At 54.1% G+C, this 27,593-nt stretch overlaps 11 protein-coding genes across 11 annotated transcripts; 5 read left to right on the top strand and 6 right to left on the bottom strand.

Moving 5' to 3' along the window:
* Nucleotides 1–905: 905 nt before the first annotated feature.
* Nucleotides 906–2,456, bottom strand: EV422DRAFT_508727 (uncharacterized protein; the record flags this gene model as incomplete). Its single annotated transcript, XM_053068779.1, is given in 5 exon segments — nucleotides 906–993; nucleotides 1,025–1,719; nucleotides 1,739–1,924; nucleotides 1,994–2,160; nucleotides 2,291–2,456. The coding sequence occupies 5 exon segments, from the start codon at nucleotides 2,454–2,456 to the stop codon at nucleotides 906–908; spliced, it is 1,302 nt and encodes a 433-aa protein (XP_052922605.1).
* A 226-nt stretch (nucleotides 2,457–2,682) lies between these two features.
* Nucleotides 2,683–4,562, top strand: EV422DRAFT_210049 (L-Aspartase-like protein). Its single transcript, XM_053065370.1, has 2 exons — nucleotides 2,683–2,884; nucleotides 2,959–4,562. Exon 2 carries the CDS (start codon nucleotides 2,982–2,984, stop codon nucleotides 4,431–4,433), a length of 1,452 nt encoding a protein of 483 aa, XP_052922606.1. The 5' UTR covers nucleotides 2,683–2,884; nucleotides 2,959–2,981; the 3' UTR covers nucleotides 4,434–4,562.
* Nucleotides 4,563–4,749: 187 nt separating this feature from the next.
* On the top strand, nucleotides 4,750–5,201 carry EV422DRAFT_570407 (uncharacterized protein; the record flags this gene model as incomplete). The annotated part of the gene is made up of 3 exons (XM_053072873.1): nucleotides 4,750–4,780; nucleotides 4,875–4,948; nucleotides 5,052–5,201. 3 exons carry the CDS (start codon nucleotides 4,750–4,752, stop codon nucleotides 5,199–5,201), a joined length of 255 nt encoding a protein of 84 aa, XP_052922607.1.
* Nucleotides 5,202–5,708: 507 nt separating this feature from the next.
* Nucleotides 5,709–6,632, bottom strand: EV422DRAFT_551381 (ribosomal protein S2, flavodoxin-like domain-containing protein; the record flags this gene model as incomplete). The annotated part of the gene is made up of 2 exons (XM_053071832.1): nucleotides 5,709–6,479; nucleotides 6,567–6,632. The coding sequence occupies 2 exons, from the start codon at nucleotides 6,630–6,632 to the stop codon at nucleotides 5,709–5,711; spliced, it is 837 nt and encodes a 278-aa protein (XP_052922608.1).
* Nucleotides 6,633–7,141: 509 nt separating this feature from the next.
* Nucleotides 7,142–8,578, top strand: EV422DRAFT_622367 (uncharacterized protein). The gene is made up of 2 exons (XM_053074170.1): nucleotides 7,142–7,473; nucleotides 7,603–8,578. The coding sequence occupies exons 1-2, from the start codon at nucleotides 7,243–7,245 to the stop codon at nucleotides 8,485–8,487; spliced, it is 1,116 nt and encodes a 371-aa protein (XP_052922609.1). The 5' UTR covers nucleotides 7,142–7,242; the 3' UTR covers nucleotides 8,488–8,578.
* Nucleotides 8,579–9,598, bottom strand: EV422DRAFT_540394 (uncharacterized protein). The gene is made up of 2 exons (XM_053071135.1): nucleotides 9,276–9,598; nucleotides 8,579–9,171 (listed from the first exon to the last, which is right to left on the bottom strand). The coding sequence occupies exons 1-2, from the start codon at nucleotides 9,498–9,500 to the stop codon at nucleotides 8,740–8,742; spliced, it is 657 nt and encodes a 218-aa protein (XP_052922610.1). The 5' UTR covers nucleotides 9,501–9,598; the 3' UTR covers nucleotides 8,579–8,739.
* Nucleotides 9,599–13,859: 4,261 nt separating this feature from the next.
* EV422DRAFT_499756 (uncharacterized protein) lies at nucleotides 13,860–14,318 on the bottom strand (the record flags this gene model as incomplete). Its single annotated transcript, XM_053068101.1, has 1 exon — nucleotides 13,860–14,318. A coding segment is annotated over one exon (459 nt), but the record flags the coding sequence as incomplete, so codon positions are not given.
* A 1,029-nt stretch (nucleotides 14,319–15,347) lies between these two features.
* Nucleotides 15,348–18,202, top strand: EV422DRAFT_508732 (uncharacterized protein; the record flags this gene model as incomplete). The annotated part of the gene is made up of 9 exons (XM_053068780.1): nucleotides 15,348–15,573; nucleotides 15,621–15,813; nucleotides 15,881–15,932; nucleotides 15,994–16,219; nucleotides 16,296–16,353; nucleotides 16,411–16,706; nucleotides 16,784–16,879; nucleotides 16,937–17,014; nucleotides 17,073–18,202. 9 exons carry the CDS (start codon nucleotides 15,348–15,350, stop codon nucleotides 18,200–18,202), a joined length of 2,355 nt encoding a protein of 784 aa, XP_052922612.1.
* A 64-nt stretch (nucleotides 18,203–18,266) lies between these two features.
* Nucleotides 18,267–19,960, bottom strand: EV422DRAFT_210288 (Acetate kinase). Its single transcript, XM_053065371.1, has 3 exons — nucleotides 19,762–19,960; nucleotides 18,684–19,677; nucleotides 18,267–18,612 (listed from the first exon to the last, which is right to left on the bottom strand). Exons 1-3 carry the CDS (start codon nucleotides 19,809–19,811, stop codon nucleotides 18,331–18,333), a joined length of 1,326 nt encoding a protein of 441 aa, XP_052922613.1. The 5' UTR covers nucleotides 19,812–19,960; the 3' UTR covers nucleotides 18,267–18,330.
* A 573-nt stretch (nucleotides 19,961–20,533) lies between these two features.
* EV422DRAFT_481992 (DNL zinc finger-domain-containing protein) lies at nucleotides 20,534–20,746 on the top strand (the record flags this gene model as incomplete). Its single annotated transcript, XM_053067321.1, has 1 exon — nucleotides 20,534–20,746. A coding segment is annotated over one exon (213 nt), but the record flags the coding sequence as incomplete, so codon positions are not given.
* Nucleotides 20,747–24,505: 3,759 nt separating this feature from the next.
* On the bottom strand, nucleotides 24,506–26,377 carry EV422DRAFT_540421 (mitochondrial carrier domain-containing protein). The gene is made up of 5 exons (XM_053071136.1): nucleotides 26,037–26,377; nucleotides 25,634–25,856; nucleotides 25,511–25,567; nucleotides 24,995–25,446; nucleotides 24,506–24,911 (listed from the first exon to the last, which is right to left on the bottom strand). The coding sequence occupies exons 1-5, from the start codon at nucleotides 26,154–26,156 to the stop codon at nucleotides 24,828–24,830; spliced, it is 936 nt and encodes a 311-aa protein (XP_052922615.1). The 5' UTR covers nucleotides 26,157–26,377; the 3' UTR covers nucleotides 24,506–24,827.
* Between the last annotated feature and the right edge of the window lie 1,216 nt (nucleotides 26,378–27,593).

Here is a 27,593-nt window from a genome sequence, read left to right on the forward strand (position 1 = left end):
ATGAGAGGAGAGAGGGGGAGTGGCATTGACATTGACATTGACACTGACATTGACACTGACCTTGACATTGACATTGGCGTTTGACATTGGCGGTTGACATTGGCGGCTGTCAGTAGGTAAGCTTATGGTATGGGCGCCTCGTCCATAACACGAGAGCGATGGGCAACAGGAGATTGTATTGGCAAAACAAGAGACAAGGACTAGAACAAGAGATGAGAAGAACTGGTGTTGATCTGCTAGGGAGGAAGGGAATGGACGAAGAGGGGGCGGCTATTTATAGATAAACAACTCAGCAGACCAAAGACAACAACAAGAGGGGACTGAGTGAGCGCCAGCTCTGCTCCCTAGCCTAGAGCGAGCGTAGCAGGCATAGAGAGCAAGCTACAGCTGCTGGCTGTGGAGAAGTACTGGGTGGATTGACAAATGGCCGGAGATTGGCTCACAGATGGGTGGGGTAGAGGAGGAGCGGCGAATGGGGGATTGGCGAAATGAGAGGGGAGAGGAGGAGTGGCAATATTGCGGGAGGATTGGCCAAATGAGAGGAGAGAGGAGGAGTGGCGATATTGCGGGAGGATTGGCGAAATGAGAGGAGAGAGGGGGAGTGGCATTGACATTGGCATTGACATTGGCATTGACATTGACATTGACATTGACATTGACATTGGCGTTTGACATTGGCGTTCGACATTGGCGTTTGACATTGGCGGCTGTCAGTAGGTAAGATTATGGTATGGGCGCGTCGTGCATAACAGCAATGAGCTTCTCTGCGCGAACCGTCTTATGCTGCGGCACCAGCGCAAGTCCAACTCGAGCGATCTTTGTTTGCTGGTCAGTGCTAACATTCGACATCTCCAGCTGGGCTGACATCCAGCGCTGGAGGTAGTTATCACGGCTATAACGGAAGCTCAGATCCATAAGAATAGAGACAAAGACATGGCGACGCTTTCTATCCATCGTTCCTGGTTGCCATTCGGGTTTGAGGCCCCCGAGCAACTTCATTTTTGCGTCAAACAGCCCATCGCACCTTATGTTCATATGGACAATGAACTCCTCCATGTGTCCGACAGGGTGCTGAAGATGCCCATGATGATCCTTGAACGGGAGGAGGTTCAGAAGGCCGAGCCTCTGTTCATAACTTCGCTCCACACGCTGAGTAGCATCAACATCCATTGCGGGATCAGGAACATTGATCTGGGCGTCAATCTCCTCACCCACGGCATCTTCATCCGCAGTCTCCTCCTCGGCAGCGACAATGGCACCCCAGAATGCTCCCTCCACGGGATCATCAGCTGGCTTTGGCATCAACGTCTGAATAACACTGGCAGCCGATGTGGTCCGGGATCGGCGAGCTGAGGCGGTGGGGGCATCCAACACAAACTCAGGCTCAAGGTGGCGCTTGTATCGACGCATTTCTGAGATGGGCAGCGGGTCAAAACTACGTTGAGTGCGCACTGTGGGAGGGGGCCCGGCAGTGTAGCCAGGGGACCTGGGGGGAGGAGTGTCCCCGCCGGTGGGGTGAGGAGCGCCGTCACCGCTGGGGGGAGTGCCGTCGGAGTTTGTCAGCGCATCGCGAGGCCGGCCCAAAACAATCAGCCTCAAGTGAGTTGATAGTGCACCGCGCCGTTCGGACCTTGACCATGCATTTCCGGCATCCATACAGCGGGACAGCATCCTCAAGTTCATTGGCCGGTGGTCGGAGGGAGAAGCCACCTTCTGAAGCTTTTAGCCAGGAGCGTACCTCTGGGCTCAATTCCATGTACTGTTGCCCAATAACTTTTGCAGCAGCACTGCGGCGACGAAGGGGAGGTTTTGTGCAGGGAGCATCTGTTACTCTATTCCATATGTCACAGAACACATGAGTCTCCCGTTCCTTTGCCGCTGCGGTACGCAGCTCTGAGAGTTGTTTACGGGTTTGACGACGCATCTAGAGAAGCCTTCCCCAAGTCAGTTTGAGAGTCCCCGGGCTGAAATTTTCCCCAACCCTTTGCCATACCTGATGGTTGGAGGGCCTGAATTTCAAGACGTGTCTGACGCTGTTGGCAAACGTCTTGCTAGTAGCACGTTGTTTGGGGGTTGGCGCTTTCCAGGAGTTCTGCTTGGTAAAAGTCCGCGGTAAGTAATTACTTTGTCCAACAGACCAGCTAGTGTTGCTCCTCATACCTGTTTTAGTTATCCCACAAAGTCTCAGGTCAGTTGGGTGTGTGTGGTTTCGCCATTCCCCAAAGGAATGCTGAAAAAAGGAGCTGTGGAAAAAGCGTCGGCGGAGTTGTGTACTGCCCTCGCGACGGACCCGCGTCTGCCGAATGTGAGCGCTGAGCGCCTTCCTCCAATCCCCCTGCAATCCCCCAAGCGCTCCAAGCGTGGGCTTCCAGCATCACTTTATGGTCAGCCACTGCCTTCACCCTTCTTACGTTCATCCACACAACTACAGTACCAGTACGACGGAAGATGATCATGATATGGCGGTCCTTCGTGCGCGGTCTTCCCACGGGCCTGCTCTGGTTGCTTTTCCCATTGCCATCTCGGTCATCCCAACTCCATTTCTGTCATTTGTTTCTCGAATCCATCAGCTCATTGCTTAGGCTTTCTTCAAGGACAAAGCAATGCCAGAGCATAATTGGATACGCATATCTTGTTGCAGGTCGTTGCAATTGTGTACAAACAGCACTTGGAGGAGAGCCATTAAAATCTTGCAGTCCCGGCTCACGTGTGATTTATTTGATGGGATCTTTGACTTCTTTGATGCGATCTTTCGCGCGTGGCTCTCACTCACTTCACTTTCACTCGGACTCCACAATTCTCACGTTTCAGTCACAATTCTCCCAATAAAAGACGCCGAGAACTCCCGACGGACTTCACCTCATCAGACTCGAAAACACGAAAAGTACATCAAAGGTGGGCTGTCGTGTAAAGTGTGAGTGAAATCCAACGCTAACTCGCGCTCTGTGTTTTATGTAGTTTTGATTCGATAGGACGTCAGAATGAGTGTCCACGATAGATACCAATCCCCACTAACATCCCGCTATGCGTCTGCGGAGATGGCATACAACTTCTCTGACGACAAGAAGTTTGGAACATGGCGGCGGCTTTGGATTACTCTCGCAAAGGCTGAAGCACAGCTTGGTCTCAAGGATGTGACGAAGGAAGCCATCGCCGAGATGGAGAAGGCCGCCCAGCAGCCTATCGATTACACTATGGCCGCCGCTGAGGAGAAGCGTAGGCGACACGATGTCATGGCCCACGTTCACACGTTCGGTGTCGCAGCGCCCACCGCTGCAGGCATCATTCATCTGGGTGCCACGTCGTGCTATGTCACTGACAACTCGGAGCTGATCATGATGCGCGATGGTTTGGATATTCTCCTCGGCAAGTTGGCCGCCGTAGTCCAGGAGCTGGCAAGCTTCGCTAAAGAGCATCGTGCTCTGCCCACCTTGGGTTTCACTCACTTCCAGCCGGCGCAATTGACGACGGTCGGTAAACGTGCTTGCCTGTGGCTGCAGGATCTGCTTCATGACCTGCGTAACATTCAAAGGGCTCGGGATGACTTGAGGTTCCGCGGTGTGAAGGGCACTACGGGAACACAGGCTTCGTTCTTGGCCCTCTTCGACGGAGACCACGACAAGGTGGAACAGCTGGATGATCTCGTCACAGAGATGAGCGGTTTCCCTGCTGCTTACCCTGTCACCGGTCAGACCTACACCCGTAAGGTCGATCTCGACGTCTTGAACGCCCTCTCCTCATTCGGTGCGTCGGCGCACAAGATCGCAACCGACTTCCGTCTTTTGGCACACCTGAAAGAGCTCGAGGAGCCATTCGAGAAGGACCAGATTGGATCCTCGGCAATGGCTTACAAGCGTAACCCCATGCGCTCCGAACGAGTTTGCTCCCTCGCCCGCCATCTCATGACGCTTGTCGGTAACACCCACGCCACCGCCGCGACGCAATGGCTGGAGCGAACCCTCGACGACTCTGCCAACCGCCGCATCTCCATCCCCGAGGCCTTCCTGACCGCCGACATCATCATCTCCGTCCTTCACAACATCGTCACGGGCATCGTCGTCTACCCTTCCGTCATTGGACGCCGCATCGCACAAGAGCTGCCCTTCATGGCCACCGAGAACATCATCATGGCCATGGTCAAGGGTGGAGGTGACAGGCAGGAATGCCACGAACAGATCCGCGTGTTGTCCCACGAGGCAGCGCGCGAAGTCAAGGAGCACGGGCGTGAGAACGATCTCATCGAACGTATCAAGAAGACCCCGTACTTTGCGCCCATCGTGTCTCGTCTGGATGAGTTGATGGACCCCTCCACCTTTGTCGGCCGTGCGCCGCAGCAGGTCGACAAATTCCTCAAGGTTGACGTTGAGACGGCGCTTGAGAGGTATAAGGATCGCCTTGCCAAAGGTGTCAAGCAGTCGGAAGTCAATGTTTAGGTCTTGCTCTTGAGTGTTTAGGTCTTGCTCTTGCCCTTAGGCGTCTGTTACCCTGAACCATAGCCGTAGAGTCCGTAGAGAGCCTTTCAAAGTATCGCCTTTCGAATATTCATGATCATGACACATAAGCGTGCTAATGGGGGTTTTGAGGGAGGTTCACCTTGTCGCCGTCCTCCAACCCAAAATATCGCGGGCTCCAAACTCTAACGCCACTAAGTGCGAAAACGACTGTTTCCGTCAAAACCACTTTGAATTGCACCAACTCGTGCAGGGGTTAACTGTGCAGACACCACACCACGAGGGCAACCCTGCAAGCATGCCCAACCATCCCACACCAGTGCAAAACGGTAAGATCGAGGTGGAAAACTTTTGTCCGGCGATCGTTTCCGGCCATAAGGTGCTGATCACTACCGCCCTTCGCTCTCCTTCTCCCACACAAAGGCGATCTCGCAGTGAAAACGAAACCAGACGTTGACGCCCAAGCGCTAGCGCAGCGGCTTGGGCTCACCTACATCGTAAGTCCTACTCGTTCCCTTCTCTCGTAGCCGAATATTCGTTCCCTCCCATCGCAACTCGACGCGTTTTGCAAACTGACGACTTGTTTCCTACGCACAACAGGGTCCGATAGGTGAACTCGAGAACCAGTTCATATTCCGGCCAAACGACACAAACGCCGCATCTGAGGTGCAGGAGCAACTGCAAGCGCAGCCTGAGGTGGAGAATGTGTCTATACAGGAAGCTAAGCGGAGGCTGTTCAAACGGAGTTGATATGCATGTCATTTCTCATGGGACGGCAGAACGGACTTGGATTGTAATAGACAGCGGTTTGATAGTCCATGAGCAAAAGTCGCCGGCCCCATTCACCTCACACAACCAACCCAACAGCGCGAACACGACCATCACTCATCAGCCCAAGGAACTCGTCCACCCGGGAACCGATGTGTTTCCAGTGCCTTCCGACCACCCCCAATCCCACGAAGGACCAACTCCTATACCCATCCCGACCATAATAGTCATCTGCCCTTCCAACATCCTTTCTCCATGTTCTTGTTCCCCATCACATCCCTTCATCTAGTCCCTCATAATACGACTAGTAACCAGGAAGCCCGCGATAGTCGGCGATCCTCACATGTTTATTTGCAACAGCTGATGATGAGATAAATAAGAATCTGTGCACACACGGCGTCGTCATATTTTGAATTACAAGCCAATCCGTCTATACAGTGCGTCGGGGAATCGTAGTCGTGAGGTCGCCAAATTCGTCGACTCCAGCGCTTATTCCGCACCCCACTCGCCGGTGGAGGCAGCCCAGTCACCGGTTTGAGCAGAGGCGAGAGCAGCAACGTCAGCGACACCAGTTCCAGAGGCCTCCCACTCAAGGTTAGCGGGGGCGGCGGTGGTAGTCTCGGCTCCCCAGTCACCAGCGGCGGCCTCACCACCGAACTTCTCGGGGGCGGCGGCAGCAGCCTCAGCCTCCTTCTCAGCTTCTTCGGGGTCACGGTAGAAGAACATGTCAACCATAACGTCCCACTGGCTGGAGCGAGCGATGGTTCCACGGATGCGGAGGACCTCACGGGCCAACAACCAGTAAGCAAGACCAATGGCGTGCTTGGCCTTGTTGTTGGTGGGGATAGCAACGTCGACGTGCTTGAGGGGAGAGTCAGTGTCGCAGAAGGCAATGACGGGGATGTTGACGTACGAGGCCTCCTTGATGGCCTGGTGGTCGGTGCGGGGGTCGGTCACCAAAAGGACACGGGGTTCACGGAAAGTACGGGTGATATAGTTGGTGAAGGTACCGGGGGTGAAACGACCGGCGATGGCCTGAGCGCCGGTGTACTGGGCGAACTTCAAGGCGGCACGCTGACCGTAAGGGCGGGCGGCGATCACACAGACGTCGGCGGGGTTCTCGACGGCGGCGATGATACGGGCGGCGAAGACAAGCTTCTCCCAGGTCTTGCCAATGTTGATGATGTGGATACCGTCGTTACGGCGCTTCCACACGTAGGGGTTCATCTGGATGTCCAAGTTCTTGGTTCCGATGTGGGTCTAGTATACAGAGAGATCCCTCGTCAACTCCAAGTTCCAAATCCATCTTCCCCCACAATCGGGTATGCGTCGTCGCAAAATAAGTACCTGGGCAGCCAACATGGACTGGACCTCCTGCTCGGTGGCATTGAGAACGGCGGGAACCTTGCTCATGGTTGCAAATTGGCTCGTCAAACTGGAGAACTGTCGAAAGAGTAAGGGTACGACAGCGCTGGAACGGCGAAGAACGGAAACATAGAATTAGGAAATCCGGGTTCATAGTAATCCTCTGCCGTTGCCGTTACTCCTCGCCTCCTCCTGCCCTCCTCTCTGCATCCTCCCTCTTATGTTCGGTTTCCATTTCGCAATTCGTCTCTGATCCTCCATGACATGTTCATTCGTCATCCATCCATCCATCACCGCGGCACAAATTCATCCATCCATCCATCGATTCGTCGATTCGTCGCCCTACATGTCGGCCGTCGCCTGCTCTGTTGTCCTGCCTGTACCTCTGTCGTCGTCCGCCGCTGTATACTTACCAGGTGTTCGAATAGTAGCCTTGCTCGTTGCTAGTACCAATCCGACGAAAGCGCGAACTCCAAACCCCAGTATCAACTGCACTCCCGTGCGTCCAAGCCATGTGCGCCTTTTAAACGCGTTTTAATCTCAACCCTTTGTTTGCTCTCGGGAACGCGATGGTCACCACTTTCGACTCGCAGCCTTTGAGGAGGTCGTTTTTCTCAACTTCCCAAAAGTACTAGCTATCGGCTACGACGCATTCAGTATGACCGCTGTTACAGATACTGCACCAGCAGAGTCAGCAGGGTCTTCGTCCGAAACAATCTCGAAAACAAACGGTGCACCACCGCCAAGTGCAGCCGAGAGTCATGGTCTTTTCCAATTCACAGCTGAGGATGAATGGCTGCTATCCATAGTCGACGCTGAGGAGGTGGCGCCAAAGAAGCAGCGTCATTTCATCGACCGCGAGTACAGAATGCGGGCTACGTACGACGGGGTGAGTTATCTTTTCCGGAAGTTGTTGGTCCGAACTCCGCTCCGTTAGGGTGGGTGAAGGGTGGCCGTGCGGGCAAGGTCAAAGGGTCCGCAAAGTGAAAGTGAACGGGTCGCTAATAATTCTCCGCAGTGGTTTCAGCCTCAACCGAATGCGACGGGAGACCTTGCACCGGCGGTGACTGCTCTGTATAGCTTGAAGCTAGGACCCAATCAACTTATCAGTAGCATGGAGCACCACTACGTCGGTCAGAACTACTCTGCAGCGCTCGAACTCGCTGAGATGTATCTGAAAATCAATCGGGGCGGAGATCTCGGGGACTCCAACAACACGGGGGACGCACGGCCATCCAGCTCATCATCAAAAACGAAACCGCAAAGGAAACCTTTGAAAGAGACCGAGGTCCTGGAGATCGCCGGACGATGTCTGCTCAAATTGAACCGCGCCGCCGACGCCGCTGAAGCGACCCGGGGACTGAACTTGTCGAAAGAACCAGGCCATCTGTTGTTTCGCGCAGAGGTGCTGATGCGCGCTGGTTCGGCGCCCGGCGAATGTGTGGATAGACTACGGGCGTATCTAGCCGCCCGGCCGGCGGATCCGCAGGCGTTTGTCGTGTTAAGTGGCATGTTGGAGGCGTGCGCGGCTGCGGCAGCGAAGCGGGAGGAAGGTGGTGGGAATGGGGCGGCTGTAGGATACCAGTGGGCGCAAAGAGCGATGAAACATGCCAGGCAATTGTACGAGCGCTCCCGACGGCCTGACACACCAGTAGCGCAATTGCAGGCGCGCAACGGACTGCAACGACTGGACAAGGATATTGAGCGGTTGGGGGAGTGCATAAACGTGGAAGACGCGGTAGCAGATGTGGCCATAGGGACTGAGGCTAGCAAGGCCTTTGGGTCGGTGTTCACGCAGGAGCAGCTCGATTGGATACGCGAGGTGATTTTCACGGAGAGTGAGGTTGCTGGCGAGGAAGCGGACGAACCGGAAGGCGGTGGGGTAAAGGGACTGTCGGGGTAGATTTCGTCGTCATGGCAGGCAGTTATTTTGTAGATGGAGGTATCGAGCGTAGACATGAGGGCACCAGCGCATCCACCGCACGTACATGGGTATATCACTTCTGCTTATGAATTACCATGGCCGATTTTTGGATTAGACCAGCAAAGACTTCATTTCTAAGATATGCGTATGGTAGCGCCTGGTCAAACCACTCGAGAGATAACAATCTCTCAACGCACAGCTGAGCTAGCTATAGGATAGAAGCTCATCCATTCACCATACGCCGATCCCAGCGCACGCCGTCATAATCTGCTCAAACATCGCTCTCTCCGCTGCTCCAATCCCACCCTCCTCATCGTCAAACTCCTCCCCGTCAGCCAAATCGTCCCCATCCTCCGCCGCTGCCGCCGGCAGCTTCTCCAACGCGATCCCCAACACTAACCCTCTCTTTTCCCCCGGCCGCGCTGCGCACATGCGTTGCAGGATATGCGATGCATACACCTGATGCAGCAGACCCTCGCCAGATGTCCGTGCGGTGCCCAGCAGTGGCCGCACGGAAACGCCGACCAGTGGTGGTGGCGGGAGGGGTTGTGTGGAAGCGGTTTCAGTGTAAGTTGGCCCGACGAAGGAGGCTTGCGTGCTGGTGGACGCAGAAAGGTTTGTCGTTGCCGTCGCTGCCGTCGTCGTGTCGCGAGTTGCTTCGAGCTGTGGAAAGGAGTGGTAATTTAGTGGGGGAGAGTTACCATCCTGTGTGCGATCATATCCGTTCACGAGTTGGAATTCTCTCCCTACGCCCCGTGCCTACTCACCAGACACCCAATAGTTCCGACCTGCGATATCGTTATCATAATCCTATTGGCAAACTGCGTGTGAATGATGGTTGTCGGGATGCTGAGAAGGTTGGAAGGCTTTCCAGCTGGGACGGTGACATTAACCGTCGTTTGGACCGTTTTGGTGGGGAACGCTGGGGCAGTGGCGGCGGCTGCTGCTGCTTCCGACGCTGCCGACTGAGCCTCGGTATATTGATATGTCATGGCTTGGGTGGTGTGCACCAGAATAATGCTGCGAGCGTATGGAACCGAAATGGAGGGATCTGGACGTTGGCGCGTGGCTTGCTTCAAGTTGCTTGACACTTTCCAGCTGTCCAAGCTTTCAAGACTTTCAAGATGACGGCCATCACAACTTCCGAACGGCAAATCTGCCTCCCGAGTCCCCAAGACACATCCGACTGTCTACTACGGCACCCACACTTCAGGTGGTACTACTGACCTCACGTCAGACTGTTATCCCCTGCAGCATGGGGCATCGCGCCACGTGTGGATACCGCAACGGCTGTACGAAGTTTGACGGCGGCACCCAGTATTGAACATCTGCTTATGGATTGTTACAACTATAGGGCTAATGGGTATATAACTCTTCTGCATACTCTACACGAGGAGAAAAGGGAAAAGCTACCACAAGCTGTGAAGGATACTCCCCCGGTACACTAAGCATTCTAACCGTCCTATCCACGTGTCACCAAAACTCCATCACTTTTTTTTCCTCCGCTTGCTCGACTTCTTCGGCACACCCATAGTCTGTCCTGCACCAGAGAGCCCTTCAACATTCACCGACTGACGCCTCCTCCGCAAACTCGACCGGTTGCCGTGACCGTGTCTCGGCGCCTGCGATGGCCCGCCACAGGGGTCCATATGGTCAGTCGCCATATCCAGCTCCGCGCCACTGCCGCCAGCATCCACTACCGCCATCCCTGTTCCAAGGGTCTGATTGAACGTGGCCTTTGCAGACTCCTTGATTGCCCCTTCAATCGCGAATCGACGTTCCGTGCGGCGGCGGAAGGCCGTTATGGGGATCTTGCGCCATCGGTCGGGGTCTGGGGCTGGAGCGGTGGATGCCGCGTCGGTCGACGATCCAGAAGATGCTCCTGGTGAGCCGCTTCCGTTCGTGGGTGTCGTGGCATCGGGATCGTTCATGAACTGGTCGATGTCTAGGATGTCATCGAGCGACATGGACTCTGCGGACATCTTACGCTGCGACCTCTGGGAACGAACCGGCACCGGAGCGGGAATCGCGATTTTCGGAGCAGCTGTGGGGATCGGCGCCGGGCCCGTGGTCGCCATATTCCCTGCCTGAACCGCAGCAGGTTGGACCGCGTCGATGACCATGGGCGTTACGGAAGACGATGATGCGACCGCTGCAGGCGGCGCAACATGCTCTTGTTTCCGAGGTTGCTGAACTTGCAGACCTGCTGGATTTGCTAAAGCCTGCTGTACCAACGCCGCAAATGCGGCCGTCGACGAAAACGATGCTGATGAACTGAAGTTGAGCGGTGCCGGGCTTGATTTCTGGCTGCCTGACAATCCTGTAGGCAACCCGTTTGGCGTGGCTGCCGGTCTTGGATTGGAGGGCGTGGAAGAATTGGTCGTGGGTGTCTGCGACTGGAAGCTGCTATTGGGAGTCGGGGCTGCTGGTTTCGGCGATATCGTTGGGGAATAGTTGAACTTGTGCAGACCCAGGACCGCTTCTGTGAGACTCGACGGAGAAGGGACACCAATACTTCCAGTTACCCCGTTGTAGGTGCTTGCATTCATCCCCATCGCAGGTTTGGATGCTAACGGCGTCTGACTCGGTGTTGATGACGCTGAAGAGCTCAGTGGGCTAGGCGCGAGCAACCTTGTCAGGTGCGATGCAGCAGGAGTTGGAGCGGTATATTTTCCCGCCGCCGCGGTCGAGTTCCCTGCTGCAGCTAGGCTATTGGCGACACTGGCAGCATAAGCCGCCGCAGCAGCAGCGACGTTCGGAGAACTGAAAATCCTCGTTAGCTCCTCGACTGTTTTCGGGAAATCGAACGGTAAGAGCGAAGGCATCGTCAGTGGGCCGGTTGTGGACAGCGGTTGCGTCACTGGAGTTGATGGTCTACTCATCGAAGCGGATGATGCAGTGGGAGTAGAAGTCGATGTCCTTGTTGCAGGTTTATTCTGGTTGATCGCAGCGGCCGCGGCTGTGCTCGACGCCTGCGGATTGCTAGCAGCAGCGGCAGCCGCCCCTGCAAAGCCACGGCTAAACAAACCACCTTGCAAGATCGAATTCGTGGCAGCTGCCAGCGACGCCGAGGTTGTGTACGGAATAGACGTGGATGAAGGGGTGGTTCCGGATGTCGCGGATGGTTTGGACGCCGTGGCAGATGCGGCGGCCAGCGCGGCTTGAGCTGCCTTCATCTTGGCACTCAAAGCGACGCTCTCCATGAGCTTTTGCAGGTCTGCTTTCGACAAGGGCTTCGTAGCGGATGATGATGGTAAGGCAGCACCAGAAAGGCCAAGGGTGGGCCCTTTACTGGTCCCCGGCAGGGATGTTGACGTTACCGAGGTGCTGCTATTCGCGACGGAAAGTGGCCTGGGTATCGATGTTGCGGTTGTGAGTGATGATGGGGCAATGCTGGATGATGCGGGTACTGCAGTTGATGTGTGAGATTGCGTGTAGGTGGGTTGTGATATTGATGCGGAGGTGGATGCAAATGATGGTGTAATAGATGCGCTGCGATTTGAGTTTGTCATGGCAGACCAGATTGCAGCCGATAGGGCGGCAGAGGATGGAAGGGACGCAATTGGGGCTGCGGTGGACGGTGAAGCGGCTGGTGTGGCTTGCACGGCTGGAGCCAGAGCAACTTTTCCTGCCGGTTTCTTCACAGCCGTCAAAGGCTTCGACGAGGAACTGGCGTCGTTGGTTGCGGTTGCTGTGCCAGCGTCCGAAATGCTTGCCGTCCGGCTTACTGTTGCCGGCCGTTTCATAGTCATCGTGGGCTTCCGCTTCACCTTCCCACCGCCCGTTTTGACTGGCCCGCCTTTGTCATCCGGGGGATACGAGAAAACCATTGTCTTTGTCGTTGTGACGATCTCGCCATTGGCGTTGACGTCGTCTCTCTTGAAGTCGAATGAAATGGTTTTTGGTGCATTAGGATCTTCTGGTTGAGACGGCAAAGGTGGTGGGACTACTGTGACCGGCGTGGTGACAGTGGAGGTTGACGGTGCTGATGGTGCCGGCAACTGTTGCACGTTCAACAGGTCTGCGGCGGTCGCTTCGTGCTTGATCTGACTGATGTCGGACACCATATCCATGCCCTGTATTGCATTACCTTCGGTTTTGATAATGGTGGCATCACCAAAGAAGTCTAACTCGGGTGGTAACACGTCCCCCGTGAACATATCGGTGGTCGTCAGCACGCTCAAATCGTTCAGAGAGTCCAGATCGAGGTTGAAGTCGTTGAGCAGTTTGCTCAAGTCCAGGTCTGTAACCGTGTCGAGCACCAGATCCATCGGATCGTCCAACATCATCACCTCGTCTTCGAGAAGGGGAATGGCGCTCTCGGTTTTAACAGGAACGTCGGTTGCGGATTCGTCCATAGCCGTCAATGAGGAGAACCGAGTGGCCACTAGATCGTCCACAAACATGCCGTCTGGTTCCATCTCGTTGAGCGCGCCGCCGGGTGGATCGCTGACTGTTTGAGGTTGTTCAGTTTCCTCGTCGTCGCTGTCTTCATCCGAGCCCGACGATTCGAACGATGAGGTGGATCCAGACGATTCTTCGACATCGTGTTCGCTCTCTTCTTCATCTTCGTCATCGGAATCGCTCCATCCCAATAGTCTCTGGTCTGAACCCCATGGTATATGTTGCTCCGACCCGGCGTCTCCGCCTTCACCGTCGCTATCGTCCCCATCGCCCAACATGTCGCCAAAATTCCCCGATGCGAGCTGTTCACTGTCGGCATCGGATTGCGTGGATTCGCGACGTGCAAACACGGTACGGTCACCCTCTTCATCCGAGCTGAAGATATTCTCGTCGAAATCGAGCATAGAGTTCATCCTCGCCTCCCCAACTGGCATCTGCGGGATAGAAGCTACCACCACAGACGCTATTTCCGGACTCAAAACGCCTTTCCGTAACGAGTTCTTCTTTACGGGCTTTGCCTTCGCAGTGGCTTTTCCCTTCGCCTTGCCTTTGGCCTTCGCTACGGTCTTCGGAGGATCTTCAGGTAGATGTTCCCGTCCCTTTCCACCTTTCGCTTTGGATGCCGTTGCTGGTGGAGTGGGTATTACTGCAGCTGCCGGGGTAGATTTCGATGGGACCTTGCATGCAACCGCGGGAGGTAACGTCGCAGAAACTGTGGGAGCCTCTACGACAGCTGGTGCACCATTGCAAGTACACTCTCCGTCGCAGAGCACGCAGATATCGTCTTCGGATAGCGCCGCACCTGCAGCGCCCATCGCCAGCACAGACTTTTGAGATTTCCCTGGTATTCCCTTGCGACCTTTCCCCGTAGTCTTCCCAGGTGTCTTCCCTACTAATGGCGTAGAATGCAGTTCCATGCTGTCGGATTCTTCTGGTGCTGGGACTTCGCATTCGGCACAGATGAACGTCTTTTTCTTCTTGGCGGATGCAGGCTTGATGCCAACACATTTTCCATGATACCATTCCATACACCTATCGCAGGCTATCATGAACTGTTTGCCATCGTACTCAGTCCTGCATATGCAGTAGAGCTGCCCATCGGTATGCAAGGCGCCGCCGGATGCCTTCGATTTGGCTTTCGTCGTTTTCGTCTTTGGTCCCGGTTTAGTCGATGATGCGGCGGCCCCGCGACCTTTTCCCGCATTTTTCTTTCCCTTTCCTGCCGTTTCGCTACTGGCGCCAATCGATGGTTTACTGTTGTGCGTGGCGCCGCGTTTTCCTTTTGCTGCGGCCTTGGTCTTCCTTGCAGCAGGTTTCTTTGGGGGAGAGGCCGACGAAGCGGAGGAGTCGCTCAAGTCCGACAAAGAGGATGCGTCCGAATCGAAGAGCTGTTGATTTGCAGGCATTTCGGACGACGTCCGCAAACTCGTTGGCGACCGTTGCACAAGTACGGGACCGTTGTTTTAACCCTAAGCCACGTAACAAGGCCAACCAAGCTCTCTGCTATCACTGTCTGAAGGCAATTGAAAGGTCCCTATGTCCCGCGTTTTTACAAGACTGCCAGACGTAGGTTTGTCAAGCTGTGAAGCGTGGGTCCTGTCAGGAAGGGTTCCTGTTTGCGTATGGTACTAGAACTATCTCTTCTAAAAGTGTCTGTGGGAAAGAACCTTGCTGCAAATTGCGTTTACCGAGGGTGCTAATAACCGAGTGTAATATGGGAGCGTATGGCGTCCTTAGGAAGTCCCAGTGGACAGATTTGTCAATCTCCCGTCTTCACTAAGAGGACGAGTTTCCCTAAGGCGCCTCACGAACGCGGCGGCACCGGAAGACCGGTTCCGAAAATCATCACTCGCTCCAGTTGGTTGGCTGCCCAAACTGCCCAACACCGCGGACGCCGGCAATTCCCGGCTTCTGCAAGTTGTAACTAAATCCGTGGTCCGTCCGTGCGTCTTCTGGCCATTGTAAGTTACTGTATAACCATAGGACGTACGAGTCGGTATACGATCACTTCATGTGTCGTAAAGTAGGACATTCCATGTCCTCTAGCGCAAGCAAACTGCTGCGTTGCAATGCGTTCCACATCGACCTCTCGACAGCCCGATGCTGAGCCCGATGGAGTAGTACTGTATACAGTTTGTGGATCGCGGAGGTGTTGAACTTTCAGACGGGTGGCCACAGGAATGACGGGTCGCGTCTAACATGTGCAGGCAAACGCTGAGCTCGCCATCAGAAGAGCACGGCTCGTCCCTTGTCCGAACACTTTCGCGCGGGCATCGTTGACCAGGCAGGCCTGCACATTCACATGCACATGCAGGCGAAGCTTCCACGCCATCATCACTCACCGACGTCGCCTTGAAAGGCTCTCCTTGCTAAATTCGGGAGGGCAGCAGAACTCTACACAGCACCTTAGCGAAATCTTGACACACCACCCAGTCATGACGAATCCCGCGACCTGCAGAGACGCCTCTCGATTACTAGACGAGGCCATCGCTACGCTGAAACGTGCTCGTGTGGATGCAACCGCCTCCCACGCAACTGCCCGCCATCGGTTTCTGGATGACGCGGAGAAGGTGGCTCTTCGCAACGAGCTGCTGGCATGGTACGACGCCGAGCAGCGCATCATGCCTTGGCGCCTTCCATCGGGAGCAAACATGTCTGTCCGTACGTCTCAATTCGTCTCAGAGAGAGAGAATGTATGATGCCAACAGCGGACGTTCTTAGGGACTTGGCGAGAAAGTACAAGTACCGCAGAAACAGGATTTGGCGCAGCGTGCCTACGAAGGTAGGTTTGAACACGTACCTGCCAGCGCGAGCAATTAACGGAGTTGCAAAACTAGTTTGGGTGTCTGAGATTATGTTGCAACAAACCCAAGTGGCAACCGTGATCCCGTTCTACAAGAGGTGTGGTTGGTGATTTTTCGGCCTTTATCCGGCAGAACAGCGGGCCCTAACTCCATCGCGAACGTAGATGGATGGCACAGTGGCCTACGATATTCATGTTGGCTGAAGCCGATGGAGAGGTCAGCTGGAGCAGAATCTCGGGGAAGAAATGCTCAGACTATCCACTTATTTGATGTTCAGGACGTGCACAATGCATGGGCCGGACTAGGTTACTATTCACGAGCTCGCCGGCTTCATGAAGGAGCGCAGCTGGTCGTGAAGAAGTTCAACGGACGATTACCTTCCGACCCGACCGCAATGGAGAAGGAGGTCCCCGGGATAGGCCCTTACACGGCAGGCGCCGTGGCATCGATTGCCTACAATGTTTCTGCGCCTCTGGTGGATGGGAATGTTGTGCGCGTGCTATGTGAGCATCCGGAATCGGTACAGCCATTGCCTACCGCGTGCCGTGGCGATAGTCATTGATTTGCTTCCTCCTGTAGCCCGTTTGCGGGCGCTTGCCGCGGATCCCAAATTGAAGGAATCGATAACTACGCATTGGTATGTTGGGTTGGTTCTATGGAATTTGATGTCTTCCCAAGCTGAAATTTGTAGCAGGTCACTAGCAAAAAACGTACTAGATGTGGACCGGCCAGGACATTTCAATCAAGCGTTGATGGATCTGGGCGCAACCATATGCACGCCACAGAACCCTGAATGTGGACGATGCCCGATCAAAGCATTCTGTCATGCGCATGCAGAGGTAGGGAGGATCGTGAACAACTCCCAGAAATTCCGCTCACTGGCTGGGTTCGCGACGTCCACCCTTTCCCAGACGAAAGCGATCAAGATTTTGGCACAGGAGAAGTTCGGCAAGGCGAAGGGACAAGATCCGCCAACCGTGGAGATGGAAGGTCTGTGGCTGAGAGCTCGTGCATCACTTTCAGCGGAGACTGAGTTGTCGTCAACTGCTGATATTGTGGAACGAAAGACATTTGTCATGCATGCCCACCGCTGACCGATATCGAGGATGCAGGGGTGACCCGGTACCCCGCAAAAGCTGTAAAGAAGGCCGCACGGATCGAAGGTACACATGCCTCGTTTGCTCTATCCCGAGCGAAGAACTGAAATGAAACCTTCCTAGCATGTGCCGTTTGTATCCTTGAACACGTTCCGGAACAGGGGCCGTCTCGGTATTTGTTGATGCGGGGGCCAAAGAAAGGTAGGCGCCAGATCGTGTCACTCAACCTTACTCGTGGTGTATAACGATCTTGATACAGGCCTTCTTGCGAACCTTTGGGACTTTCCGATGGTGATCCTTGAAAGCCCCGACGTGGAAGAATCGCAAGTGTCACCAAGTTTCCAGATTCGTCAAGCGTCAATCGATGATTGGCTGCTTAGCAATGCAGGGCTCGACCTGTTGCCCGGTGACGGACTCAAAAGCGAAGAAAAGGATGACCTTGAGGGGTCCACCCGCATTCAGTCGCGGAAGGATCTTGGGTCTGCGGTTCATTTGTTTTCACATATCCGACGAAGCATGCATGTCGAGCATATTGTCGTCACGGGGCCGCTACCCGCAGTATCGACAGCGCTGCCCCCGGTTGTAGGAGGAGCGAAACGGAAGAGCACAGCAGGAAAGAAGGCGGCTGCGGTCAAGGGGAAGAAGTTGAAAGGGAAAGATGTGGGGAAAGGGAAGAAGAAGACAGTAGTTGATGACAATGACGAGTTTGCTGCGGATCTGCCCGATGCGGGTGAGGACGAGCCGCGAGAGTTGCGCTGGGTTACTAAGGAGGAGATGCTGGGGACGCAAGGCACGCGCACCGCGAAGAATGCCGCTACGGTTCCTGTTCCAGCAACTTTGAAACGCGCGTTTGGTCTGCTGAGTGCGGAAGGATCAGGCGCCGTCCCAAAAACACGCAAGCGGGCGGCCGCTGACCCTGGCGCTGCGAAAGTGTCGGGATCCGCTGGTGGAGGGCGTGCAGCGAAGAAGATCAAGCGGCGGCGGCCTGGGGATGAGTCTGAAACGGAAGAGAGCAGTGCGAGTGATACTGGCGAGGACGATAGTAGGGAGGAAGTTGAAGAGGTAAACAGCCTTCCACAACTGCTACCCAAATGCTCACTGCTCATCCCATCCACAGAAGGCCTTGCCACCCGCAAGGGAAGGAATCCGCCGCAGTACTCGCATCTCGACTTCCAAGGTATCTGTGTCTACGACAACGACGCCATCGTCTGGCAGACAGAAGCAGATGCAGCAGACGTCAGTCGCGTCGTATTTCACCCGGACGGCGTAACAATGAGTGTAGCCAAGAGTCGATATGAATTTAATGTTTGCTATGTAAGCAAACTGCAGTGGACCTGTCAGTCGCTCCCAAGGCGAGCGGCAGGCATCACGCGTCAGGACATATTATAATCGATCCTGTTGTGGAGACGATGGTATTACAAGTTTGAATTATAGCTTCCCCTCGCGGTGGATGCCGTGCGGTGAAAGCCCCGTGTGTAATCTAGAATCTACTCCTATATAGACAGACTTCTGGCAAGCTAAAGGTCTGCAGCAAGCCTTGCGATCTCGCCCTCCTCGTCAGTCGCTACCACTATCGCTCTCAACCTACTGCCTTCCTCGCCTATTTCAACCACCTTGTCCTGATCAACGACACACTTCTCATTCTGCGCCTCGTCAATCCGCAAGCCTAGACACTCGAGCCCATGGCATATCTGTGAGCGTACGTACGCGCTCTTTTCCCCAATTCCGCCCGTGAATACGAGGCTGTCAGCGCCGCCGCACGCGACGAAGTATGCTCCGATGTACTTTTGCACGCGATACTAGAGAGTAGGGGGAGATGATTTTAACCAGGAGTGCCATCGAAACAGATGATGAAAGACTGATTACTTACGCAAAACATATCCACGGCAAGTTGTGCCCTCCGCTTCGCTTCTTCATCACCATCATCCTTCGAAAGCACCTTCCCTTGAGCCAGACTCACGATCTTGCCCATGTCACTCTCCCCACATATCCCAATCAAACCCGATTTGTGATTTAAAACGTCCTCCACTTTCGTGATCTTGGGTCCGTCTGGCGCAGCCGGGACAGCAGGTGTTTTCTCCGTGACGGAGAACGCGTCAGAGGAGACATGGTATGGCGCGCTGGGGTCAATGTCGCCGCTTCGTGTACCCATCATTAGCCCTTCCAATGGCGTGAAGCCCATGGAGGTGTCGATGCTCTTGCCGTGTTTGATGGCGCATGCGCTAGCGCCGTTGCCGAGATGTAGGATGATGAGCTTCAGTTGCTCGAGTGGCTTGCCAAGATGTTTGGCTGCGGCGCGGGAGACGTAGGAGTAGGATATGCCGTGGAACCCGTATTTCCGCAGACCACTCTCGTTGCATGCATCATACGGCAGCGGGTACCTCCACACCTTCTCCTCCAACGTTTTGTGGAACTGTGTATCAAAAACCGCCACCTGCTTCGCGGCTTTCAGATCCGCCACATTCAGGGCGGTCCTGATAAGCATTACACTAGGATGATTGTGGAGCGGCGCAAGATCCGAAAGCTCATCCAGCGCCGATACCGTCTCGTGCGTCAGAACCACCGGATCGCTGAACTTGGCACCACCGTGTACGACTCGATGCCCGACAACTTTTACGTGGTCGAGCAAACCCGAGGTTTTGGCGAGAGATTGGATGATTTTGCGAAAGACTGAATCATGGGTGGTACCCTCGTCGGCGGAGATTGTGTTTTCGTGAGTATCGGCCTTCCTTTCTGCCTTGGCGTCTTCCTGCACCTCGATTTTGACGGTTGACTTCGAGGAACCTATTTTCGCTCCTGACCCTTTCGCCAGGAGCTTCCGGTCGGAACCGGTCTGTTCATAGAGCCGGAACTTCACCGTCGAGCTATTCAGCGCCAGAAAAAAGGGGGTTGAGTTGAATGAACCGGGAAGCAACTCCACGATGACCAAATGCGATCGCATAGCTCACCTTCCGGCGTTCACCACCAAAATGCGGAACGTGCCGTCGTGCGCGACCATCTTGGAACGATGAACAAACAGACAGGTGTTAGATATTGATCAATAACGAATATCTCGTGCAGGGTGCGCCAGAACTTGGACACTCTGTAAAGTGTTGCTAGCGATTTCTGAGAATATAAAGGTTCATCGGGGGCCCCAAGTCGAAGCTGTCGAAGTGTGATGAATCTGGAGCGTGACATCATCTGCACGACCAGCGTCGCGACGGTCCGGGACAAAAACTATATATGCCAAAGAAAAAGCGGAGAATTTTCCGCTGCACCATTTGGTGAGGAAATCGCCATCCCCAGCGTATATATATAGAATCAGCAGTGGCTTGATATTGGACGCTACCTTCATCTGTCTCGCCTCGTCAACGTCAATCTAGGAGAGAATCGGTTCGCACGAAAGAGAAACTCTTGTCCGTCGCAGCAATGAGCGCTCTACTGAATATATTGAGAGTGGGACGAAGGGCAGCACCCTCTCAGACTTCCGCCGCATCTGCTTTGAAGCCGTATCCTCGCATAAGCTCGGCGCAGCTCATGCTTCCTGGTTCAGCGCTCAACAAGCTTCCTCGTCAAACGTTGTTCCGCTTTTCCGGAAGTCGGAAATTGCACTGCTCATGTACTCACCGGCACGAGGAGCCCACATCGCAAAACTCAAAGGGTCAGATAGTAGCACAAAATGAGATGCCAGGCGACTTTCCAGTCCCAGAGCCGCAAACTCTTGGGAAGCTGCAGCAAGCTCGAATGATAATCGGTTTCACCTGCAAAGTCTGCGACCACCGCCAGCATAAATACATGTCCAAAAAGGCATACACCGAGGGCGTCGTTATCATCCGCTGCGATGGGTGCGACAAGCTGCATCTCATGGCCGACCATCTGGGTTGGTTCGACTCGCAGAACCCGCCAGGCACAATCGAGGACATTTTGGCCAGGAAAGGCCAGTCTGTCACAAAAGGCAGTGTGCTGGCCACGGGCAATCCTTCAGAGTCGCCTGAGGAGCTGGCGAAGAGATATGAGAGGAAACACGAGAGGGAGGTCGGCGATGTGAGCGAGCTTGTGGCCCAGAGAAACGGGGCTGCAACTGTGGGTGGTGCGGATATTGGGATGATGGAGTTTGTGGCCAAGGAAAAGTAGATCCATACCCGGTCGGAGCACCCGGAGAGATGGGGAAGTTAGGATTGCCATCGAAATAGGGGTTGGGGCTTCTCGATCCCAGCAATGCTGTTGTTCGGAACGGAGGTTGGATAGACGAACTGGAAGGTGGTATAGCGCACCATTCCAAGGTTGAAGAAACCACACATCGAACGTTTGAGCCGACTCTTTGGCTTGCAACATAGGAGCAAGAGACGGAGAAGGGGCCAGAAGAAGGAGCCCTCGGATGAAAAGCTTGCACCGATGTGCAGGATACGGCCTGAGGCTAGAGGATGGAGGTCTTGGATCGCACTGTCTGCTATCATCGATACGGCTCAAGCGGCTCTCAACTGACGACGCCCTCGATGCGGGATTCGCCATACCTCGAAGGTAGCCATTCTTCGCCACCTGTGGAACGGAATCTACTCGGTCGGAAGCCAGGAAGTAGAGGTTCGAACTCTGGAACGAACCTTCTCGACGTCGGCCGAGCTAGAATGGACGTGGCGGGGACAGAATGTGGAAGAAGCTCTAGCAGCCGTATATAGACCTTTGACGGCGAATGCAAGCAACAGACGGCTCTCTTATCAATCAATATCCACATATAGAGCCACTCTCTGCTCGTAAATTACACATATCCTTTGCACAATGGTGGCTGTGAGAGCCCTCTTCCCATCCGTGAATTCCAGAGGTCTTTTGGGTAAGATCCTCACACCATTCACTAACCTTCGGCTAAGATCTTTGCCTGTCAACCATTGGTAATATCTTCGTATCACTGTCTAAATCTGCCCTCAACAAGAGAATTCGCTGGGGCCTTCCCACTAAGGTCCGATGACGAAACTCGAACTTCTTCCGTCCGTCTCGCTAAGATCCTTGTATGGAGAAGTCCTCTCAGGCCCATTGGCTAACATCTTCACATGTGAAACGCATCCTGTCAGGCCTATTCTAAAATAATCCTTCAGGTCTTTTGGCTAAGATCTTAGCATTCGAAACGTTCCTCTCGGCCTTGCGCTAAGATCTTCGCACGCGAAAACGAATCCTCCCTGGGCTTCTGGCTAAGCTGTTGCATACGAACCGAATCCTCCTAGGCCTTTTGGCTAAGATCCTGCATCGGAACCGGAATCCTCTCAGGCTGGCATGAAAGGAGATCGCTGTAGTCCGCCATTGTAACACAGGATCGCAGCTCCGGCTCCGACAGCTACCGGAGGGCTTTTCGACAACTTTTGACGGTTTGACAGTTTCAGCCAACTCGTTTCAAGTTGGACGCAATCATGATAGTAGAACTCCTCTTGGCTCTTCCTGGCCTTTTCGCAGCCACTCGCCAGAGTCCGCCGATGGACAGGGTACGAAGCTCCGAGGACTACATAAGTAGCTCGTAGTTGTGGACTCTCAGAACAAATCAAGAGCTGAACAGTCGCTGATGCACAAACGGTGCTCCAACAGTTAAGAGTGCCAGCTGACACCCACTTTCGCACCGGGTACATAGAGGGGCAGCATCTTGACGCGTTTTCGAACGGCATCATACCTCACGATTTACCTCCCAGGTGTGAGAGCTAAATCTGCAGGCGCGAAACTGCTACGCGCAGCCGCCGCCGTAATGCATTGCGTGGAACGACTGGGCAACCAAACCTGACAGAATTGGCAGGTTGTTACGAGGACATTTCGGGAAGGGCTCGCGAGGTATTGAACAAACAGGAGAACAAGATGGAAACAAGATAGTGCGATAGGAATCATTGTTTATGGTCATGAAAGGGTATGTATTGTATCGCAACAGTGTATTCTGGTCTATAGAGATTGTATTGGCGCTTAGCACTGGTAGCTCGTCCGGTGCAAGACTCGGAAGCTCGTGAGTTCATCGTTGGCGCTCATCAGGCTTTTGTTCCACTCTTTACTCGCGTCGGCACTTTGCATAAGGATTTGAATGAATGAGCATTAATTATTAGCGAGGAAGCGAGCAATGATCTGAATTACCGGCCAATGTCAACATCGCAGTTTGCATTCTTGTAGAGGACCAGTTCGGCGGCCGATGCGCGGCCTTCGCCATAGCAGGGAGTCCAGTGGAAGGACGAGGCGGCATCGTTCGGGTGCACAGCATAGCATCCCGTGTCCCCACCGGAACCAGTGTTGCCACTGTAGTCGCCCATGATGTTGATGTAATTCTTGTCCTTGTACAATCTCAGTCGCCAGGCGGAGACAGAGTTGGCGGCCAGGAGGACGGCGACGGCGGTTGCGAAAAGCTTCATGTTGGTGCGGATACTAGTATGGATGTCCGAGACTCAGCTTGAACACTAATGCATATTCACACGGGGCCTCTCTTCCAGTGGTCTTCGAATCTGCTTACCTGGTGGCAGCTGGAATAAACGGGAATGGGAAGCTGAATGTGTGGAGCGACAGGAAGAGAGGAAGCTTGGGGTTTCTTTTATAGGCGAGGGCCGCTGGCAGGTGGGATCCACATTCAAGATGTTCTTTTTGCTGATGCCAAACTCGGAAGAGATCACAGATCCCAAGGCCATACTTGTTCAACGTGGCTTCGAGCCCATGGTTGGCGTCAAGGATCTCCAAATAAAAAATAAAAGTGTTGACCATTGAGAAAATTAAATATTCTTGAAACCCCAAATCCCAGTGGGCAACCTTTTTGCGATCTCCGGTACGACGGAGACATTTGGAAGTCAACCTCAGCTTCAAAGTCCCCACACCCGGCGGCCTCGGCCTACCGTTGGTCCGTTGGTCGGACTCGGAAGCTCGTTGGGCTGCATTCGCCGGGACTATTGAGCGATACCACTCTGTGTCCACCGCTTTACAGTCCCTGTTCTCTTATCGTTTTGTTGTAGGCTAGTTAAGCATGAACGCGCCTCCGACTGGTCATCAGACCCCTGCGAAGCCTCCAGATGTGCACCGATGAAGCTGTTCGCCGGCGTTGGGACGAAAAAGATGCCTGGTGCCTCACGACGCGACGACGAATGTTACAGTACGCGTCTGGCTCCTCGCCAGTCGCCATGCATCGCCCGTGTGTGGTTGGAATCTCAAGATCAAGTTCCTGAGGACCTGATGCTCTCAACGGGGGATCCAATGCGACGAGGCGCCAACCTCATGAGGAACAGTACACCGTACACCGTCTGGTACAGTACTTGATGTATCCTCCGACCCAGACTGCCACACTCCGAGACTTCGACATCGCTAGCAACCCAAGGTCAAAATCCGCTTGAAAACATATCCAATGATACATATGAAGGCCCATATCCATATGCACAATCAAAGCGACACTACGTTGAGATGTAATTGCAAAAGTTGATGTGGGGTGAGCCTTCCGCACCGATTGGCCATGATGTCGGCGTAGCCTCTGCGAAAGTGGATCAAGACAAGTCGACTACTTACATAGTTAGTTAGTGTCTGTTCCACCCGTGTGCGGACCCCAGCATTATTTCCGTTAACCTTAGTGCCGAGGGCAATGGGTTAGATGACCGGTATTCAGGTTGCGACACGTTTATAACCGTTAGTATAGAGCGGTCTGCGATGATCTGTCGTTCGGTGATCTCTCCATGTCCATAGCTTATTGCATATCCTGTAAGAAACCATGGAAGGGACCTCACGTTTCCTTCTTCGCGAAACCCATCGATTAAATATGCACAACGAGAGAATGAGAAGAGGGTTGCCACAACCGGGATGCCGTCCGCGAGAGAAAGGGGATCCCCAAAAACAGGGTGGACCGGAGAGCACCGCCCCTGCAGCGAAATCGGCGCATTTCCCGTATGACTAGTCTATGCTATGGTGTGCTATGTAATGTGGATCCGAACCCCTCTGCCATGTGATGACCTATCTATAAGGGTGATGCGGGTGGTGGTATGCAGATGCAAAGGAAAACGCCGATTATGTCCCTCTTTCCTGTTCCCTCCAAATGCTCAGTTCCTCATGACGATGGGTTAACGGGCGTGACGATAGGCTCGTTTGCAAAGCCCGGCTGTTTCGAAAGTACCATTTTCAGGAACTCGTACTGTTGAGAAACGAAGAGGTTAGTTAAAGCATGGATTGCCATCGGCAGTAGGTTTCTCCAGTGCGTCAAATATGAGAACTCACGGTGGTCCAACAAATCGCCGTTGCTGGCATGTGCGAAAGCATCCTTGCTTTTGCACCCATCGTGAATCCAGCCAATCCATTCCTCGTATATATCAGCTTGAAGGCGTCGATCATGCCCGACGCCTGCCGCACTTTCGTATCCGACGCAGCACCTCTCGTTTGCAGCAACGTTTTTGCTACGTCCAAAGGATTCGTGATCGCAGCGGCGGCAGCGCCCGCGATCGCCCCTGATGCAATGTGCGTCTTTGGGTCATACCCTCCCTTCGGGTTCAGAATTTTGCGGAAGTACTCGTATGTCGAGAAATGTACCGCTTGGAAGGGCACAGTCATCATCAGAGTCGTCGGATAGGATATGTAGAACGCTGCGAGACCCTCCTTCCGCATGATATCCAGCCCGCATTCCACTACCCCCCGGTACGTCGAACCATGAACCTGCATCCGCTGCTTGATGACTGGATAGTGCAAAAAGAGTTAGATGTTTGCAAATTTACATCCAATCGCCCTCCGTCTACGCACCATCGAATGGGTTCATCAACCCATCGCTTACTATCGTTGCGCATGCACCTGCTCCAGCTACAGACAGAGATCATGTCAGCAAACCGACTCCCAACGCGAAACAAAGCACGACAGCAAGCATACCGTGAGCAAGGTGGTTGTGAATATTGTCTTTCGATGAGAAGACTTCCTTGCACTTCTCATATGTTGCGAAGTACAGTGCGTGGGCAGGACCAGCTCCCACAATCACCGAGGTAACTCCCCGCCATAAGGTGGATGCGCCTTCAGCAGTCGAGATACGCGATAATGCGTTCGCAACACCTGTGTAGATCGCTTGCGGCGAGGGGGATAGCACTTGCATACGTGTCTGAGAGTTTCAATTGAGTTAGGGAGAATCAGACCAAAGTTAACTGATGGTCATGGGGAAATCCCACTAAATCTCCCCATGTTCCGTAACATTTCTCCAGAATCCCCCGCACTCTGTCCCAGCCTCTGCTCTCCGCCGCCTCCTCTATTCCGCTTCCATTCTGTAGTTCCGACATTCTACCTTCACACTATCCAGAGGGTACATGACCGTGTGCTCTGTAATCCCCGCCAGGGCACCGGCGAGCATGTTGGTCGCCACCGAAGTGGTGGGTAATACTTCGTAGTCCACTTCCTCCTCCATTATATAATCGTTCCTAGCGGTTGCGAGTGTGTATTGTGGGTCAAGCGGCTTTGAACCACAGTAGTCGGTTTTACCAGGCAAGTCGGTTGCTAGCAAAAATGGCGGCGGAAGATCACAGTGCCCGCCTCCCTTAATCAAAAGCTTTTCACATTTCACAACCGTCTAATCACGAATGTTCAGCTGCGCGTCCATCTCCGCGCTCGGTTTGCTGGGGGTTTGTTCTTGCCGAATGCACCGGAAGCCAACTTCCAATACAATTCGAACTCCCTCGTGCGTCCCGACTGGACATTACGTACGCAATCCTGTCAATCGGCACTTTTCACACCGCACTGCAACTCCCATCATCTTGAAGTGCGCATCTGCGGCGGCCACACACATCGTTACTTACGAAGCGAGCGTCCACCTCATCTTTTTTGCATGAAAGTCCCGACCTCCCCTGGGTCTGAAATATTGGCCTCCGCCAACCGCAGGAAGCGAGACGCGAGCCGTGGGAAGTTGGATATCGCTACTTCAGGCTCTCCTTCGTCCGAGGAAGGGACAGACGGAAAGGAAGCGAGAAGAGGACGCTCGTGGTACCGTCAAACAGGGGCACAGGGCAGGTCCCCGGAAAAAATCCCAGGTTCTCGTACGGTTTTAGAGAACAGCAGTCGTCGTGCAGACCGCGTCGCAGAGCTCGAAAGGGAAAGAGCACTCTACAAACACACACAGCTGTCATATACCGCCCCCGCTGAAACTCAAGGGAAAATGGACATACGCACATCATCCAGTAGAGTACGGCCAAAGGGACTCTATACCCGCCGCGACTCGTCTCACCACTCGTGGACGAGCATACCCGACACAACGGAGCCTAGAACCCACCATCTAGACACTCGCAAGCTTCGCGAACTCCTCGATTTAGACCTTAAGAGACAAGAAGCCTTAGATCAACAGCGTCGCCTTACTAACGAGGCGCTAAGTCGCACCCATCGAACGCGGTATGATACAAATTCAACACGCAACGTAACCGCTTCCGGAGGACGTATCAAAATCCCGATTTCGAGTCGGCATAATATTTCGGTTGGCTTGGAGGAGACTAATGAAACGGAGGGTAGGGAGCTTGAGCGGAAGGAGGGAGGCAGGGAGAGGGACAGGGAGAGGGAAGCGGCAAGGAGGAGTGCTACGATGGCCTCTCCGTCGGCATTGGGGATTACCAGAAGTACTAGCCGACCGACTGAGGTGAAGGCAAAGTCATCAGGCAGTACCGTGCATGTCGATGTGGAGTTGCGGAAGGAACCAAAGGTTTGGCACATATGTCGCAGCGAGGCATGGCATTGTAGTCCAACTCACCATCTACATTCGAATGTTTGTCTCTAGGTCCGCACGGAGAATGCTCTACTTGATCTCTTGGAAGGCGAGCGGTCTCGTTACATCCAGCTGGAAGCAGATTACCATAAAGTA

This window comes from Fimicolochytrium jonesii (assembly GCF_025526975.1).
Source record: "Fimicolochytrium jonesii strain JEL569 chromosome Unknown EV422scaffold_26, whole genome shotgun sequence".
Classification (NCBI taxonomy): Eukaryota; Fungi; Chytridiomycota; class Chytridiomycetes; order Spizellomycetales; family Powellomycetaceae; genus Fimicolochytrium; species Fimicolochytrium jonesii.